The 20,680-nt window shown below is 35.9% G+C and overlaps 1 protein-coding gene and 1 pseudogene across 1 annotated transcript; both read left to right on the top strand.

Annotated features, from left to right (window-relative positions):
* The first annotated feature begins 1,004 nt into the window (after window positions 1-1,004).
* Window positions 1,005-11,139, top strand: LOC115956402 (annotated as a pseudogene).
* An 8,361-nt stretch (window positions 11,140-19,500) lies between these two features.
* On the top strand, window positions 19,501-20,187 carry LOC115956401 (F-box/LRR-repeat protein At1g55660-like). The gene has a single exon (XM_031074796.1). It carries the CDS (start codon window positions 19,501-19,503, stop codon window positions 20,185-20,187), a length of 687 nt encoding a protein of 228 aa, XP_030930656.1.
* Window positions 20,188-20,680: the final 493 nt, after the last annotated feature.

The raw sequence follows: 20,680 nt of genomic DNA, 5'->3' as shown, positions 1-20,680 counted from the left end.
AAAATTAGTTACCTACAGGTAGAGTTGTGTTTATTACACACGCCTTTAAAAAAAAAAAAAAAACAAAACAAAACAAAAACAAAAACAAAAACAAATACAAAAACAACAACAACAACTTAACTGGACGAGTAATCTGTGACTGAAATTTAGGGGCATGGCCCAAGGCCTATATAAATGGCTCCGTCCCGGCTCAAATGGGCCCATATCCAAGATGTACACGTTTTCTGGCCAAAATGGCCCATTAGCATTAATTTTTGAAATATTTAGCAACAGAGCACTGTTTCGGAAATAATTAGGGAAATACCACTTTTTCGGGCCCTATAGCGGCGTTTTCCTGCAAAAATTTTTTATAAGTCCCATAACAGGTTCAAGGGGCCCTATAGTGGCGTTTTTAAGTCCTATAGTGACGTTTTTGGGCCCTATAGCGGCGTTTTCCTGCAAAATTTTTTATAAGTCCCATAACAGGTTCAAGGGGCCCTATAGTGGCGTTTTTAAGCCCTATAGTGACGTTTTTGGGCCCTATAGCGGCGTTTTCCTGCAAATTTTTTTATAAGTCCCCATAACAGGTTCAAGGGGCCCTATAGCGGCGTTTTCCTGCAAATTTTTTTATAAGTCCCCATAACAGGTTCAAGGGGCCCTATAGTGGCCTTTTTTAAGCCCTATAGTGACGTTTTCGGGCCCTATAGCGGCGTTTTCGAAAAAAATGGTACTTCCCTAATTATTTCCGAAACAGTGCTCTGTTGCTAAATATTTCAAAAATTAATGCTAATGGGCCATTTTGGCCCACGTTTTCTAACTCAAATGGGCCTAGTTCTAAGCATCAGAAGAAAAGTCAATTTCTATAATTCTATTCTAATTCTATTCAATTTCATAATTCACTTTACAACTCTGATTAAAAAAAAAAAAGGAAAAAGAAAATTACTACCCTCTATATTCTCTCACAAGTCACATCTCTCTATATGCTGGGATTTCTTCATTCCTTTGTATGCGTGTGTGAGAGAGAGATGGTGAACATTTTTGCAGTGTGCAAGCCGTTGTTACGTTGGCTAATGAAGCTAATCGGGATGAGACCCCAAACGGTGGAAATCGAGCCAGGAACTGTAATGAATTTCTGGGCCCTAAAGAAACTCCAAACAAATCCAAAAACAGCAATAATAAAGCTGTTGTATTCATTCATGGATTTGCTGTTGATGGTATTATAACGTGGCAGTCCAAAGTGTTAGCTCTAGTAAGAAAGTACAAAGTTTATGTGCCTGATTTACTCTTCTTTGGTGGTTCAATCACTGACAGATCAGAGCGGTCACCGGAGTTTCAAGCTGAGTGTGTCGCAAAGAGTCTCAAGAAACTAGGCATGGAGAGGTGCAGCTTGGTGGGGTTGAGCTATGGTGGGATGGTTGGGTTCAAGATGGCTGAGATATACCCTGACTTGGTTGAGTCTATGGTGCTCACTTGCTCTGCCATGGCCTTGACCAAGTCCATCAGTGATGCAGCCCTTGAGAGGATTGAGTTCAAGTCCTGGTCAGATTATATGCTTCCAGATTCTGTTCAGGGTGTCAAAATACTTTTTGACATATTTGCCACCTTCAAGCTGCCTTGGATCCCTAATTTCGTTTACAAACATTATTTAATAATAATTAAAAAAAAAATTGGCCACTGGATATATTCTTTTGTTTTAAATATACAAGAGTAAGTGGTAATGAGTTTTAATACTCATATTTTATTTAATTAGTGGGTGATGTGGTAGTCTCTCGTTAAAACAAAAGGAGATTCCTTTTAAAACAAAGTACTGAAGGTAAGTCCAAAAAAAAAAAAAAAAGACCATACTTCATCATGGTCACCCTAGCTATAGTATTTATTGTCTTTTTCATATGGACATGCATAGCTTCTTTTATTTATGCAGCAAATTGATATTGTTGATTAAAATCCAATGGAGTTTTTAGAGCTATTTTGTATGTAATTAAGTGACATACTAAAATAATATTTCGTTGCTAAGAGTTTTATAACTCAACTAAAATCCTATGGAGTTCTCAAAAAAAAAAAAAAAAAAAACTAGTTAACACCTCAAATTTTTAATGGAGATTGTTAAGACTCATTTTGACAAGCCCAGTAAGATAAAAAGCCCAGCAACACGGGTAGACCAAAGTTAGCAAGTAAGAAAAAGCCATTGAGCCCAAGTGGCAGGAATGAACAGCTCACAGACTCATAAAGTGGGTCTTAAGAAAGCAAATGGCCTTGAATGGGACTGGAAAGAGAGAAGAAACAAACCCATGGGCAGTATGTAAAAAAACGAGAAGGGGCCACAATAGGCCTAAAGTAATGCAAGCAAAAAAGTAAGGGGCTAATGGAAAATCCATTAGCCCCAAGGATGAGGTATAAAGTAATTGGGTCAGGGAAGCACAAGAGAGTTAGTAAAGGCCCATGGGAAAGCAGGATTGGAAAAGGGCCGTGGAAGCTCAAGGAAAGCAAATAGGCAAAGGATGTCCAAGAGGGAAATAGAACACAAGAGCCCACAAACAATGTAAGAAAAGACCCAGTGAACACATTGAGTCACTGGGAGAGAAATAAACAACAAGCCCAAAGAGGCCCAGCAGAATTGAGTCAAACGGCATTACATTAGGAATAGCAGAGTGGTATGGCAGGAAATGCTAACACGGCCACAGAGTGAATACAGAGTAAGCCGGGGGAAGGAAGGCCCATGATCCGACAAGGCTCAACCTCTAAAAGAAGCATGTCATAAAGAATGGCAGATCGAAATACAACCCACGCCATAAGAAGCAAAAAGTGCATGGCAAAACGTATAAACCAATCTCTAGATCATGTCTCCTCTCTCCCTCAATAGCCTTGCTCTCTATAAAAGGCAAAAAATCTATATTTGGGCATAAACCATTTAGGCCTATTCTCTCAAAACAATTAATTTCTTTACTGAGATTACTCTTGTTGAGGGAACGGTTTTACCTTCTTGGTTTCAATCCCGTGTATTACTTGGCATGGCAGATTAACACTTTGATTTTGTTAACCCTGTTTATCCTTCACTTAGCTTATTCTGTGTACAGAGAGCCTTTTGTTGCTCACTTTTATTTATTGTGGCTACAAGTAGTGATTGTATTTTCTTGTGTTATCCATATTATATCTGCCCGCCATAATTTCTTTATATCGGCTCTGCTTGCCATGGGCATGTAACCAAAGCCTAGCAAACGTGATGTAGTTTGTGCACAAGCCGAACCAAGGTGAGTTCCAGTTGGACCGGTCCCAACTCCCTTATCCAGAATACTCGGGCCTAGTGTAGTAGGAAGCAACCCAACATTACAAACAAGGCCCACCACCTTATAGAGATATTCAAGATTTATGCCTATATATTCTAATTAACATGTAAAAGATACAACTATTCACACACTAAATGCTTTTAGTTTGTGATTAATTTGTAGCTCATGGATCGATGTCAATGACTATACAGGTAATGTTTGACAACACAGAGCAAAGAGAAGAATTACTCAAGGCTTTGGTCATTGATGACAAGGACTTTACCATTCCTCATCATCCTCAGGTTTGAATTTGAGTGTTTGAGAAATTAAAATTGTATAAATTTATGCTAAATGGGACGTGTCAAATATATGGTTCATATCTACTAAGACAATTCTATGAAGATGATAAATCCTAAATAAAAATAAAATAAAATATTAAAAAAAAAAAAAAGAAAAAAGAATCCTATTCTATTGGTGGATGTTCTAGACAATTAGGAAATGGAATTCTTTTGTCATATTTGTAGTAACAATAAAGTTCTATGTCATTGAACATTATTCTCTAGAAAAATTGTAGTAACATATGTTTTTCCACTTTTCCTTCGTTTTCACTTCTCCCTGATTTCTTTAGTAAAATACACGGTTACAATTATATTAAACCTACTCTTATCTTATGGGAATTTATTAGCAAAATTAATATAAGAGTGTTTGATGCATGCATTTGTTTCCCTAGAATGCTTTTAAGTCATTTCACCATTCATAAATTTAAAAAAAAAGAAAAAAAAATTTCATTTCGTTAACTATAACGTTTTCCTTTTTCTTTTCTTTTCCCCTAAACCAATTATTGATTAATACAAATTTTAAAGGACTACTCAGAACTCATCACTACCTGTGATTAGTCTCATCATGTTTGAATTTTCCTTAATTATTTCGTACAAAAAGCAACACTATACTCGTTCTATTTCAACTATGAACAAGATAAAAAAAGCCACAATAATTTTACAACATTTTCAAATTAACTAGCATATATCAACTTACAATGAATCCATCACTTTAATTTAAATTATGAGAGAACTAACATCGATCCATATATAATAGTAACATAAGGAATAAATCTTACATGTTCAACTCCAAAAATCACTCACACCAATTCAAGTAAACCTAAATATAAATTTAGATTATTTTTATAGTAAAACATGTTTTTCTTTTCTCGAGAGAACAGTAAAACATGAAAATATGGCAATGTTTTGGTTTTTTTTTTTGGTTGCATTTACTTTTTCATATTCAAGCTATAGCAATGCATAAGTATCCTCACCAATTGAAATTAGAGCTTGTTTAATAATGTTGTTTTAGTAATGTTGTTTAAATCTTACATGTTAAACTCCAAAAATCACTCACACCAGTTCAAGTAAACTTAAATATAAATTTAGATTACCATAATATATATATATATATATATATATAAATTTAGGTTAATTTTATAGTAAAACATGTTTTTCTTTTCTCGAGAGAATAGTAAAACATGAAAATATGGCAATCTTTTGGTTTTTTTTTTTTTTTGGTTGCATTTACTTTTTCATATTCAAGCTACAACACGAATGCATAAGTATCCTCATCGATTGAAATTAGAGCTTGTTCAGTAATGTTGTTTTAATAATATTGTTTAAATATTGTGAAAATATATGTGGATGGAAAATATTGTGAAAATACATATTGTATTGTTTAAACAACAAAACTATTGTTGAGATAGTATAAACAAACAGGGCCAATATTTTATGTGGCGAAAATAGCCTAATACCATGTTTTGGCAAAATTTGACTAGCACTATTTCGGAAATATTTAGCAATCTACCACTTTTTTATTACTCGAGTTTCAGAAAATCGAGTTCTAGATAGTACTCAAGTTTAGTAAACTCGAGTTCTTAGGTAAGTAGCCAGCGTGGCACTACTGACCTGAAATTTGAGTAATAAAAAAGGTAATATAGTACTCAATATTACGAAAATCGAGTACTTCTTTATAGTACTCGAGCTTACCAAAATCGAGTACCTTGTTTTTTTTTTTTTTTCGACTTTTTGTTTCATACAAAATTTTTACTTATTTCATCTTTAACTGCTTGTGATTATTGTGTCCACCAAACTAAGTACAATGTCTGGACTTGAAAAAGTTCATGTGCAAGTAACTAGAGTTGCAGTTACCTAAGCACAATGTAGTCTACCAATAACTATTCACTAAAGGTGCCCATGAGATGTTAGGAAGTCAGTAAGATGCAAAATAGCCCTTACCCTGGATAACACCTAAACAAAGCACCGGATGGCAAAGGTCTCATTGAGTATACTGTTGTAAAAGTGCTGTACAAAAAAATGATAAGAGTTGGTAATTTTATCTGATAGAAAGCTGACAATGAAGGAAATGGAGCATTGGGCCATTACATCATGGGCAATATTGAACGCTAGAAACAAGTATTATTTTGAAGACACACAAATGCAACTTGAGGCTATTTTACGTGGGGCATCTTCTTTACTTGATGAATATCAGATGCTAGTGGCAAACCAAAGAACTATTAGCTAGTGCTAGGTTTGTACTACTAATATATGTCTTGTCCATGGGCTTAGGATAGTTGTTTTAGCCTATGATTAGCTCCTAGACCCTCTTACACATGTATTACTTTATTCTTTTAATAAGATATTCTACCTATTCAGTCAAAAAAAAAAAAAAAATGAAATAAGTAAAAGTTTTGTACGAAACAAAAAGTAGGAAAAAAAAAGAAAAACAAGGTACTCGACTTTGTGATGCTTGAGTACTATAAAGAAGTATTTGATTTTCGTAATATCGAGTACCATATTACTTTTTTAATTATACAAACTTTAGGTCAGTAGTGCCACACTGGCGACTCACCTAGGAACTCGAGTTTACTAAATTCGAGTACTATTTAGAACTCGATTTTGTGAAACTCAAGTAATAAAAAAGTGGTAAATTGCTAAATATTTCCGAAACAATGCTAGTTTGCCACAAATTTTGCCAAAACGTGGTATTTGGCTATTTTCACCTATTTTCTACTGCATTTAAGTTCACATCAACTCATGTCTACAGTTTTACATATGTGGGTTCCACAATGAATGTCATGCCTAAGAATATAATAATATTTTTTACTGGGTATTACAATTAATGCAATTGGGACTCAAGTATTAAATGCAAAGCTAGCCTGACATGCATCTAACGCCAAACCTAATTAGTATGCACTGCTGACAAAACTTAGGTACAATACCTTAGATGTTGTTCTTTAGATTCCCTTCTTAAGATTCAGTCATATGACTACTTAACTAAAAAATACATTGCCATCCCATGAGAAAAAATCCACATGACAGAATCTTAAAAGAGGCACCTAAGGAACAGCACTTAAGTACTATACCTAAATCTTGCTATATATATATATATATATATATACACACACACACAAAGGCGGAGCCAGGGGGTAGGTGCCCCCACTGACTCCTCCCAAAAAGTCCTTCATATATTTATAAAGTTGAGTTGTACTCCTAAAGTTAGAATAAAAAAGAAACATCTTCTCTCAAACCGCACCCCTAACATGAAATGAAAAATAAATAAAATACACATATCTATTTGAGAAAGTCTAAAGACACAATAAAATTTCACAATATTTTCACAACACTCTTATTTTTAGTTGGAATAGATCACAGAATAAATATATTTTATTTTATTTTAACCAACAATGTACTAACACCTTAATTTATTGTAAAAATATTGTGAGATTTTGTGGTATTAATCAAACAACTCATCCCACTTTAAAAAATGACCCTACATGAAATAAATATCATCAAACCTATTTACACTTTTGACCAATTGCTTTCATTTCAGGTTAAGCAAGTGGAATTCAAACTTTACTCAAAATAATAATAATAATAATAATAATAATAATAATATCTTGTATGACATTAAAGTAGTAAAACGTCCATTATTTATTTCTCCTTCATTTCTTGCATTTTCATGGTTCAAAATTTGAGTTTTATCATAAATCCAAATTTTAAATAATTAGAGGAATATAGAAAGGAAAGTTAAAATTTATTTTCTCAATTTATTTTGAGGAATCAAATTAAATGTCTAAACTTTATGTATATATAGATTAATCTCTTACTTTGATGATTGATCGTCAGAAATGTTTTATAATTGTTGATTTATTTCACAATTTTTTAAATTTTAATAGATTTTGTATGATAATTATTGTTGTTTATAATTTTATTATTAATATCGATTAAAAATTTTAGGTTCTTTATCATTATTTTTAACCTTGCTCCCCCTAAACTAAAATTTTGGCTCCACCACTATATATATATATATATATATATATATATATATATATCTACCCTCCTTTTTGAAGGCCTCATAGAACCCACAGCCTTTCCATGGGCATGTGAAGCTTTCTATGTCAACAAGCATGCTGAGCAAGTTCCATCTAGATTAGTTCCAACGGAGAAGAAGATTCGAACCCAGACAATGATAATGAGTCAAATCCAGAAATCCAAAAGCCTAGAGTTGGCGTTCTTGTCCTGTTAGCTCTTTTATATATATATAGTAAGAGCACTCACAACAGTGGAGGCATATTGCTATATTGCTAAAATTTAGCTCCATAAACACAAAAATCTTGTTGTAGCAGTGGAGCTAAATCTAAAAATTTTAGCTCCATTGCTACAATGCACATCTATAGATAGATGTGCACTGTTCATGAAAGCTAAAAAATAATAATAATATTTTAATCCCTACCCAATTAAAATATTACCTCTCTCTCTCTCTCAACTCTAATCATCTCACCTCTCTCTCTCTCTCTCAACTCTCTCAGCTCTCTCTCAACTCTCTCATCGCTGCCAGCCCACCCCCACAATTAAATGTCTAAACTTTATGTATATATAGATTAATCTCTTACTTTGATGATTGATCGTCAGAAATGTTTATAATTGTTGATTTATTTCACAATTTTTTAAATTTTAATAGATTTTTTTATGACAATTATTGTTTTTTATAATTTTATTATTAATATCGATTAATAATTTTAGGTTCTTTATCAATATTTTTAACCTTGCTCCCCCTAAACTAAAATTTTGACTCCACCACTATATATATATATATATATATATATATATACCCTCCTTTCTGAAGGCCTCATAGAACCCACAGCCTTTCCATGGGCATGTGAAGCTTTCTATGTCAACAAGCATGCTGAGCAAGTTCCATCTAGATTAGTTCGAACGGGAGAAGAAGATTCAAACCTAGACAATGATGATGAGTCAAATTTAGAAATCCAAAAGTCTGGAGTTGGCGTTCTTGTCCTGTTAGGTCTTTTATATATATATATATATATATATAAAGTAAATGACATCTATTTGACAAAATCAAAAATATTAGATGTTGCGTAATTTTTATTGTATGATATATCTTGTTTTTTACCTTAGTCCTACACATAATAGGAAGCACAACAAAAATTACGTGTTTAAAATAGTTGCAACTTGCAACCATCGAGATGTGATTGATCTTTTGCAATATTGTCCATATATGACACGTGATTCAATCCTTGACTATTTTGTCAGCCCCACACTAGTCGATCGAGTAGCGCCTCAAAATCTTTTTTGACGTTTCCTCGATCATAATTTGTGCAGTTTTTTTACTTTGAGCTTTGAGGAATGAGGACAGAGGAAATATATACGCTCTTAAGATATTTGTTTTTAACTATTGATCGCATATTTTTCTTGTAGAGGGTACATCTTTTGTGGGGAGAGAACGACATCATTTTCAACATGGAAGTCGTTAACAATTTGATGAGGTATGTTTCCTTAATACCATGTAATAATAAATCTCTCTCACTCAAGAAGACTCTATCTAAATAGAATGGATTTCTCTTATTAACAATGATAGATTGAACTGAAATTGACTTTCGTGATCAGTAAACATTTTTCACATTAATGGGTGTTTGGGTGCGGACAACTAAAAATTTTGGTTAATCGAAAATTGTATTTTAGTTGATTGTAAAATAAGAGCATTTATGGCGTAAGTGGATTTATACTCTTATTTTCCATAAACTATTTTTCACCTTACTCAATACTCATTAACCTAACTTCCACCCCTCACCCTTCATTGTTTGTTACCCAACCACCTCTCCCTATTAACATCCCTGGTCTTTAGTGGCCAACCATTGGCCACGGTGCTTGGGAGATGAGGAAATGTGATAAAGTATTAAAAAATATGTTTTCCATAGTATTTTTAGGAATGCAACCAAACACTTGAAAATATTTTTAGAATATTTTCAAGAACATAACCAAACACTCGAAAATATTTTTTGTCGAACCAAATACAACTAGTGTAAAAATATATATGTACAATACATAGGTTGCTCTATGTACATAACACCACTAACGCATGGGAGAATGAATATTTGGTTGAATCTGGACCTTACATGTGGAACGGCGGTGAGCAAAGGAAAGGGATCTTGTTCTTGGTCCATGCTAAAGGCATAATTGCCTTGGGAAGGAAGTAATATATGGACTTGACATAGTACTCAAGTACTCACAAAAAGAGAGATAGTGACTTTCTAAGGTTAGAAGCTATGAGGACACCCCTTATTGGATGAATGCATGTTGGACCACCTTAAAGACACGTGTATCAATCACAGTGCTCCTGATGTCTCTCTTAATGTCCAGGACTTGTTTCCCAAGTAGTGGTAAAGTTACCCATCCACGGGTCCTAGTGCCACGTTGGCGCAATTCCTATCTTCTAGTCAACAAATAACATCACAACTATGAAAATGTCCAAAATAGAGAAATGATGACTTGACACCTGTCTTTGAACTCAGCCATATTCCTCAGTTTATAAGAGGGACATGCAATTGTAGTTTTAGGCAAGAACCCTAGTAGATATTTTAGAGAAGAGAGTAGAAAGTTGATAAGGTAGAGAGGAAGAACACCCTTATTGTACAAGAGTGACCTCTTTTCACACATAATACAATCTGAGCAAAGCAAGAACATTCCATTCTTACTCAAACCGTGGTTTTTCGTCACTTTTCTAGGGTTTTCCACGTACATCTTGTGTCCTTTTATGTCTTACTATCACTTATTTCTTCTTTCTTGAGTGTCATGTCAAAACTTGCATCTTTTCAAGCTTTTTTCATGTGGATGTACTGTTGATAACTTATTTTATTTCCCTATATAAGCTCAAATCTAACTTACATATACACTTTGTTTATATATAAGTAGAACAAAGCATCGAAGAAGAAAAAGGAAAATAACGAACTAACTAAATTCCACACTATCAGCTAAGTCACTAACCAATTAGGTACGTACACGTGGAATGAAGTAGTAACTAATCTAACAAAATAAAACTAAAAAGCATGTGTTTCTCCCATATATGTCTATTTTAATTGAAGCAACTCGTTTAAGTTGAACGACATTGTTTCATCACTCACGTGTCTTAAGTTAAACAACGTCGTCGCCTCTCTTCTCTAACTTGGGATCTCTTGAGTAGAACGGCGGCGTTTTATGCTCAGTTAATGTTTTTCACCTGTGCTAAGCTTTAAAAAGTCATTAATCAAAGATTTTAAATACAATGATGACACTTATTGAAAGTTGAAACTTGGAAGAAAATACAATATTTTAGCAAAAAAAGAAAAAAGAAAGCAGATACTATACAGTGAGCCTTATTTGGGTTGTTTTAAAGATAATGCTAATTAGGGCTTGATTGTGATAATAGGCAATTGGGAGACACAGCAACACTGCAATATATAGAGAAAGCAGGTCACCTTGTTGAGGTTGAACAACCATGCGTCTACAACAAACATCTCAAAGAAATTCTCACCACTTTATTGGAAGATGGGCACCAAAAACAACGAAACTTATAGTTCATTTGTCCTCCTTTGTGGAATGCTTCTATTGTTTAGAGCTCAATATATATACTTCTAGTAATTTTTCGTTTCTATTGCAAATCAAAGTGTTTGAAATGTCTCTCTTGGTAGGATTATTTAACCATAATGTATTTTTCATTTGGCATGATTTTTAATTCTTAGCAAGATAGTAATATATAAATAAATGGTATTGGTTTCCCACATTTTTTTTTCCCTAATTGTTACAGCAAGTGGGAAAGAGGGGACTCGAACCCTCAGTGAATGCTAATGACTAAAAAAGCAGAAAATGAGTTATCGATAGGAATGTTTTATTTGAGACATGGAAAATATTACTTTGTTCGAGAAGGACAGTGAGGGAGAATATTGGAGTCGACACAAGCCCAAATCCCAGCCGAACCAAATGGTCCAAATCCATATCCACCTAAATTCTCAAGGCACTTCAAGTCCTCCAAAAATTAATTCTGAAAAATCTCTTGCACTACATTCCCTCAGAGCAAGAATCCTCAGGAGCTGTAAACAATATCTCGCATTCCAAATATGCCAGGCAACTCCATAAATTTTCAACCCAAAACCGTTGCTCCAAGTTCCCTTTTCTATTTTGATAAAAATTGTTTTAAAAAATCTAGTGTGTACAATCTATAGTTAACTTAGTCTTTAATACCCAATTGTTTGTGATTGCTACCCACCCATATAGGGCAAGGTTAGCACATTAAACTTATGGACAGGGACCCTTTACTTGGTGCATCTTGGTGACGCCATACCTTGCAAACTCAATACTAATGGTAGTGCCAATGGTGATCATGGGAATTGGATTTGTGAGGTTCTCTTTAAATTTTACAAATGGTTTTTTTGCAAAATCATCGGCAATACTTTATGGATTGCATCTGGCCTGGGAAAGAGGATTTAGACTTGTCCAAATAAGAAACCGACCCCCTCTTGGTGGTCTCTTGGTCACTTCTCATTTCCGAACTTCCCATTTTTGGCTTTTTGTACAAGCTTATAGGAATACTCATCACAGATGAAAAATACAAATGCGTGTGAAACTCAGTCCACAAAAAATTGCTGATGCATCATATCATTGAAACAGAGAATAACATTGTTGGCTAGATTATCGAAGAGTATGACTAAGAACTGAGAGCTCACGAGGGAAGAGGAAGCCGAGCCATCCAGAAGCACAAAAAAGGTTAAGGACGTTCATCACGCTGAGTTCAACAATGGCTCAAGAGAGAGTGGACATTCTCAAGACTTCCAAAATACTTGGGGGGTGGCTAAGAGAACCTTCAAAGAGAAACTCGTGGGGGAGATACCAGGAGCTTATGTTAAAGCATTCGATTTTTCGGACCTTATGGACATGGAGGCAAATTCGGATGATGACGTGGAAGGGCTTCGTGAGGAACTAGCAGCGATGAAGCTATCCAGGGAAACAAAGCTTTGTATCAGGAAGCCGTGGTCAAATGCGTTGATTATCAAGTTGTATGGCAGAGCAGTTGGGTTTAATTTTCTTCAAAGCAAGCTTAATCTCCTATGGAAACCAGCTTGGAGGATAGACTATGTTGCTCTTGGTAAAGATTTCTATTCAGTTAGATTTTCAGTGAAGAATGACATGGATGCCGTCCTCAAAAATGGCCCATGGTTCATTGGGGGCCACTTCCTGTCCATTAGACCATGGGAGCCGTTTTTCAAGCCTACTTGTGCAAGTGTTTCATCCATAGCGGTTAGGGTTCGATTACATGAGCTTCTAATGGAGTTGTATGAGCCTGAAGTGTTAAAATAGATAGGAGAATCCATAGGAAAAGTGCTCAGGATCGACACACACACAGCCATGAAGGCTAGAGGGAGGTATGTGAGACTTTGTATATAGGTGGATATAAACAAGCTGCTTATTGATACTATCCTTATAGGGAGGTTTGAACAACCTTTGTCATACGAAGGTCTCCACAAGATTTGTTTTTCCAGTGGAAGAATAGGGCATAAGAAAGAAGCATGCCATTACACCATTAAACGACCAGAGATGCTGGTAGAGGGAAATCGATGAAAGTAGGAGCGGACAATGGCTCGAACCAGACAACTAATCCATGTGGTGTGCATGACTTGTCCAGTATATAGCCCCAGGTAGTAGCAAGACGAATGACAGAGAGGCAGGTATGGAAGATGACAGATATGGACCTTGAATGCTAGTATCACGTAGAAATCCTGGGCAGAACAGGACAAAAATGCCGTTACCCCTGGAGATTTGACAAGCTCCGGAATGTGCTAGACTCCATTTGGATATAGGCAAGGATCCAATAAGGCTCTAACAGGATAGGTTAAGACTAATAGGAGCTTTGAGGCAAATGGGCCATTGAGGGTGGGCCTAGAGACAAACTTTACTAAGAGAAGGATAGACGAATACCCGGGTAATACAACCAGCCCATCAGTTAAGGGCAAAAAGAATATTGCAAGAAATAGGGCTTTAAAGCTATTGACCAAGTCAAACACATAAGGAGCTGGGAAACACTTACTAGACACAACTAACACTTGGTCTGCTCAAAGTAAAAATGGCGATAGAGGTCCTTCTCATGAATTCTTCCAATTCAAAGCTGATGGTCGAACTGATATAGGCCATCAATCTTGACGGCTAGGTTGTGGAGATCCCAGAAGTGGCTTTCGCGAAGAGCAGAGTGAACCCCCCTTTCACGGGGGCCAGCGCAAGAAGGTCGATCCTATCATGGACCCTTCTAGCCGACGACATGTCTCCAAAGAAGGAATGACAGCGCGTATAGAGGATGATTCCCCATCTAATCACGAAATGAAGGGGGTTAGACGTCCAACACATATCCAACTCTAAAAGGGGGAATCAGCACATCATCAAGGTTATACTAGTGGTTAACCACCTCTAGAGCTTAGAATCCACACCATGGTGAAGGAAGTGAATTTGGGAGTGTTAGAGCACATACTGACCTTAACCCAAGGGAGAGGGAAGACCAGGGAAATGCTGGTGATGATGGGATGGAGTTTGAGAAGGGAAGCGGAGCATTTATTAGCTCCTGTTGAGTGTCCTACCCCCACTTCATCAACTAACCATGAATATTTTAGTGTGGAACTGTAGGGGCACTCTGAAGCCCAATTTTCAGAATTATGTCAAAGAGCTAGCTAGGAACCATAATCCTGTTGTTTTGGTGGTCATGGAAACCCGTATTGGGGGAGACAAAGCCAAGGAGATAACTGATCGACTCCCTTTTAATGGTGTGATTCAGATGGAGAAGATTGGCTTTGCTGGGGGTATTTGGCTTTTATGGAATTCAGATAGGGTGGAGGTGATTCAACTCGCTAACACGGAACAAGAGATACACGTTGAAGTGAAGGTACTCCTCTCTAACCTATCTTGGATTTTTACTGCTATATATGCTAGTCCTAGATATGCTGAAAGACAGGTATTGTGGGAAAATCTATCTAAAGTTGCTGACCTTCAAAATAAACCCTGGATTATAGCTGGGGATTTTAATGAACCTTTCGCTGAGGAAGATAAGTTTGGGGGCAAACCGGTTAACATCAACAGATCTTTGCTCTTCAAAGAATGCCTTGACAAGTGTAACATGGTGGATCGGGGTTCAATGGACTAAAATACACCTGGACTAACAGAAGGGAGATGAATAGCCTTATCCAAGAGAGAATAGATAGGTTCTTCATGAACCCTAGCTGGTGTCTGCTATATCCGAATGCAAAAGTGTCTCATTTAACAAGGTGTCACGCGGATCATTGCCCTGTGTTAATGGAAACCAATCCCAAAAGGCTTATGCATCTGAATAGGCCTTTTAAATTCCAACCCTTTTGGCTGTTCGACCCCTCCTTTCCAAATGTTGTGAATCAGGCATGGAGACAACCAAGGAAACTTAAGGAAGCAACTGATATCTTTTCCACTCAAGCCAACCTATGAAACAAGAATCACTTCGGGAATATCTTCCACAAAAAGAAGAGAATCATGGCTTGGCTTGATGGGGTGCAAAGGGCTATGGCCAATTAGTTGTCCTCTTCATTAGTAATTCTAGAAAATCAACTGTTAAAGGAGTTGGAGGCTGTGTTAGAGAAAGAAAAGGATCTTTGGGCCCTTAAATACAGAATTAACTGGATGATTTTGGGGGATAGAAACACATCCTTTTTTAATGTTTCAACGCTTGCTCGTAGGAAAAGGAACCTTATTACTGCAATCAAGAATGAGGTGGGAGAATGGTTGACCGAGGAAAGGGAAGTTTCAAGCCACATCAGAGAGGGGTTCATGAAGCTTTAAACTACATCCTAGGAGGCATCAACCTGGGAAATAAACCACAACCAAAGTTGGCAAACCAAGCTCTTAAATGAAGAGAAGGACAGTATAAGTCACATGGTAACAGATAAGGAAATTAGAATAGCCCTCTAGTTTCTAAAAGCCTTTAAAGCTCCCAGACCTGATGGCCTACACGCCAGATTCTTCCAAAGGTGGCTCATTGTGGGTGGGTCGGTTAGAAAAGAGGTGCACGCTATTTTCAGGGGGAAAAAAATTTCAGATTATCTTAACAGATTCAACATTGTTCTCATTCTGAAAACCTAGGGTCCATAAGCTATTGGTAACTATCGGCCCATAAGTCTATGTAATTCAGTGTACAAGATAGTCTCCAAGATCATAGTTGGCAAAATTAGACCATTCTTAGATTAGCTCATCTCCCCTTGTTAGGCAGCTTTTATTCTAAGGCGAAGGGGGGTGGATAATGCGATCATTGTTCAGGAGATAATCCACACTCTAGGGAAAGCTAGGGAAAACAATGGTTATATGGCTCTAAAGATCGATTTGGAGAAGGCATACGATAAGCTTGAATAAAGATTCATTAAGGGTATGTTGAGTAGGTATAATTTCCCTGACAACCTCATCGAGCTCATAATGAGTTGCATATCCTCAATGTCAACCTCACTATTGTTTAATGGGAGTCTTAAACCTTTCTGGCCTTTAAAAGGCATAAGGCAAGGAGATCCACTATCCCCATATATATTTATCTTATGCATGGGTTTCTTGGGTCAGTTCATTCAAGAAAAATGTGAGACTAAAGTGTGGTGCCTGGTTAAAGCCTCGAGGAGTGGCCCAGCCTTCTCCCACCTTCTCTTTGCCGACAATTTAGTGCTCTTTGCTGAAGCCAATGCAAAAAACATATTGCTGTCAGGGAGGTTCTTGATAATTTTTGCAATCTCTCCGATCAAACAATGAGTGAAGCTAAATCTAGGGTTTATTTCTCCCCGAATATTGACCAATATAGCAAGGAAGCTTTTAGTGACATTCTTGGTTTCCATCAAACAGAGTGTTTAGGGAAGTACTTAGGTTTTCCCATTAAGCACCAAGGAGGCAATAATCAGGATTTTGGCTTTATAGTGGATAGAGTGAAGAGAAAGCTTAGGGGCTGGAAAGCTAACTTGTTGATTCAAGCATATGTCATGCAAAGTAATTTTCTGCCTAATAAGGTATTGGAAGGTATTGATAGGGTCAACAGAAATTTCTTGTAAGGACCAGCTGAGAATAAGAGGAAAATGCGTTGGATGGGTTGGAAGAAGGTAACCAAACCCAAAGAAGAAGGGGGGTTAGGGCTTCAAACAGCAAAAGGAAGGAATACAACACTCCTTGCTAAGCTAAATTGGAGATTCCATACTAAGGATAAGGCTCCTTAGGTGAAGGTGCTAAGGTTGAAATATTGCAATCACCAAAGGCTAAACTCAAGAAATGTGGATAAGCTTCCTAGCTCAAGAACTTGGAAAGGGCTGCTGAAAGGGGAAGAAACCTTTAGGAAGGGGACTAAATGGCTATCGGGGTTTAAAAGCAAGATGGATTTTTGGTATGATAACTGGTCTAATTTTGGACCCTTAAAGAACATCATCCATGGCCCTTTGTCTCGGGAATCCTCCAATTTGAAAATCAAGGATGTGGCTGATTACATAGGTAGTTGGAATTGGTCTATAATTCAAATGGACTTCCCTGATGAGGTTATTAGAGAGCTTAAAGCCACCCCCATTCCTCTTTCTGCTAGATTGGAAGATAGATTGGTTTGGAAGTGTTCACCTAAAGGAGCTTTTGACCTTAAAAGTGCTTACATATTAGTCAACGAGCCCATGAGGGTTATTCCTTTTAAAGGGATTTGGATTTGGAAGTTGAAAATCTTGCCAAGAATACAAGTTTTTGTGTGGAAATGTATGCATCACAGCATCAGGGTCAAATAGTGCCTAAGGGCAAAAGGAATGCAAATTGAGGCTAACTGTCCCTAATGTCATATAGAAGTGGAGTCCATCCTGCATGCGTTGCGTGACTGCCCCTTGAGCAAAAATGTCTGGTATCAACTTGGGAGGCAGACTATAAACTCCACTTTCTTCACCCAAAATTTGCATGACTGGTTAAGCACCAATGCTACATCAGGTCTACGCCATATATCAAGTCAAATTCCTTGAAACCTTGTTTTTCTCTTTGGAGTTTGGCTACTCTGGAAAGGTAGGAACCAACTCATATTCAACAATAACAACCAAAATCCTAGCTTGGCCAATGAAATTGTAGATCGTGCAACGGAGTACCATTTTTGCACAAACAATTCCTTAGCCACCAAAAGAATGGTCCTGAAGAGTATCAAATGGGAAAAACCGAGAAATGACTGGTTAGCCTTAAATACGGATGGATCAGTAGTAGTTAACTTCGGGATAGCTCGAGGAGGAGGCTTAACTAGGGATGCTAATGGTGATTGGGTCACGGGCTTCACAAGGAGGATTGGGACTACTACTAGTTTCCTGGCAGAGTTATGGGCTCTCCGTGATGGGCTTCAACTTTGCTTACAAATCCACGCTCAAGCTACCCTTATTGAACTGGATTCTAAAACCATTATCGATGCCTTCAATTCACAAACCCACTCTAACACTATTGTATCTTCTATTATGGATGACTACAGGCACAAGGTTTCCAGGATTCCCCAAACACGTTTTAGACATATTTACAGAGAGGCAAACAGATGTGCAGATTTCTTAGCTAAATTAGGCACCTCGTTTGAGGGTGATTTTATTGTTTTTTCCAGTCCGCTTGTGGACTTAGCTTGTGTTTTGGAGGCTGATGCTAGTGGGCTGTGTGTAAACAGGCTCTATCTTGAAGCTATTTTTGTTCTTTAATACAATTCTAGTTTTACCACCAAAAAAAAAAAAAAAATGCCAGTCCACTTATTACCCAAAATAATAAACAAAAGAGTCTACTTTTATTGGCCTATAGATCTTGATTTTTTTTTTTTTTTGGTCATTTTCTTCATTTATATTAACTCTTTAAAATTTTGCAATAGCCTTTTTCATATAATCATATTGTAACTCTAATTAAAGTTTATTAAAATTCATATATATAATAAAAAATTAATATAAAAAATTCTCTTTCATTCAACCAAAAAAAGTCTTTAAAAAATAATATATAATAGCTGAACCGAGAAACAAGATAAGATCGGACCTAATATTCTTACCTCACATTTATACACAAGGTGGTCCTAGTGTACTCAATTATCTATATCAGACATTGTCTAATATCATCAAATTGATATAAAATCAGTATTTTACATTTTTACTATTTTTATCAAACAAGAACTTCTCATTAATTAACCTCGTTGACCCATGAGTCTTCCAATTTTTTCAAGTGGTTGAGTTAACCAAATTATGGACAAGGTTTAGGTACAAAATTAGTTATAATTTAAGACTACAATTTTTTTCTAAAAAAAAACTTTAAGGTTACAACTTTGCCCAATATCTTTTCATTGGAGGTGAATTTTAACAAATCCATCATTGGATTACATCTTATTTTATATCTTCCATGCTTGCAAAAATTTTAGAAAATTAAAGATCAATTGCTAAGTCATCAGTAAATTGTTTAAATTGTAAGTTTTTATAGTTTAAAATTATGTATAAAAAAAGAGCTTATAGATAAATATAATAAATAATATCCGATTGATATAAAATTTAACATGTTTATTAAGAGGAAAAAGAATATATAATTTAACGGTTAAATTTTAAAAATATGTAACAATATTTATTTTATTGAGCAAAGTTATAGTTTTAGGATACAACTAATTTTATATCTAAACTTTGTCCTCACATTATTATCATGATAAATATTCTATTAGTTCCTTCTTTTTCCTTTTTTTTTTAACATTAAAATGCACCAGTAATCTCTATTATAATAAATCTGCCACGAGTTGCAACTTGCAAGCTTATCTCTTATGGACTCAATCATATAATTAAACCATGCTTAAACACTCCACTAGTCTTTTTGATAAAGCTTATCTCTCTGTTTTAAATTTTTTTTTTTTTTTTTTTTCATATTTTTATCCTCCAGTTTAAAACAGAGTTATGGAGGATTCAAGTACCACCAATGGTGAAGACTGGATTTGTAGGTTACCAGATTCACTTCTTTGTCACATACTCTCATTTCTTTCACCAAAGGAAGCAGTTGGGACTAGCATCTTGTCAAAGAGATGGGAGAACCTATGGATTTCTGTCCCCAGTCTTTATTTTTGTGACACCTTTACGACTGACTGTGGTAATTACATGAACAAGGCAAATTGCTATATTGATTATGTAAACTGGGTTCTTGCTCATCGTGATGGATTTGCCATTGAAAAATGCAATCTCTCAAGCTACACATTACATGCATCAGCACATCTTTATTCATGTACTTGTGCTGTGATTGCTTGTACGGTTCAAGAGCTAACAATTAAGTCTGAGCTTTTCCGAGTAGGACAGTTGCCATGGTGCCTTCTCACATGCAAATGCAAAACACTTGTGGTTTTAAAAATTCATGGAAGATTTGTGCTCAACTTCCCAACATTTATTTGTTTGCCAAGACTTAAGTTCGTTTATCTGAATTCTGTTATATATGGGGATGATGCTTCAATGCAAAAGCTCTTTTCTAGTTGTCCCGTCCTTGAAGATTTGGTCATAAAGAGGCATGACTGGGATGGTGTGGGGATTATTCTGTTATATATGGGAACTACTACCAAATATACTTCAGAGTTCACCCAATCTCAAAGTTCTTAACTTTAAGGAGGTGAGTTTGGATTTCTTTTTTCCCCTTTGTTTGGATGGTGGGTTAATTCATGTGTATGTTATTGTTAGATTAAATGAATAAACTCGCTACTTCTTAAGAGCTTAAACTTTTGGGAGAAATGATAATTTAACATGGTATTAGAGTAAGATATCCTATTCAATCTTGTGTGTTCACCTTACCTCTAGTTTAATTTTTTCCATGTTGAGCCTCATTCAATAATAGCTCAGGTGGCCCACATGTGAAGGAAAAGTTGTAGATTAAATAAATAAATTCACTGTCTCTTAATATCTTAAACTTTTAGGAGAATCAGTAATTTAATAGGAACAAAATTTTCTTTAAAATATCAAAATATTTTTTTATCTTCCTTATCAGGGACTTGTAAAACCTTTCAACAAAGGAATCTTTCAATTCACTGGAATCCGCCTAGATGTGTGCCATATTGTCTGCTCTGGCATTTTTTTTTTTTTTTTTTTTTTTTTTTTT

Source organism: Quercus lobata, chromosome 8 (genome assembly GCF_001633185.2).
Source record: "Quercus lobata isolate SW786 chromosome 8, ValleyOak3.0 Primary Assembly, whole genome shotgun sequence".
Classification (NCBI taxonomy): domain Eukaryota; kingdom Viridiplantae; phylum Streptophyta; class Magnoliopsida; order Fagales; family Fagaceae; genus Quercus; species Quercus lobata.
The sequence above is the reverse complement of the archived record's forward strand: the minus strand, read 5'-3'. Positions and strand labels throughout refer to the sequence as shown.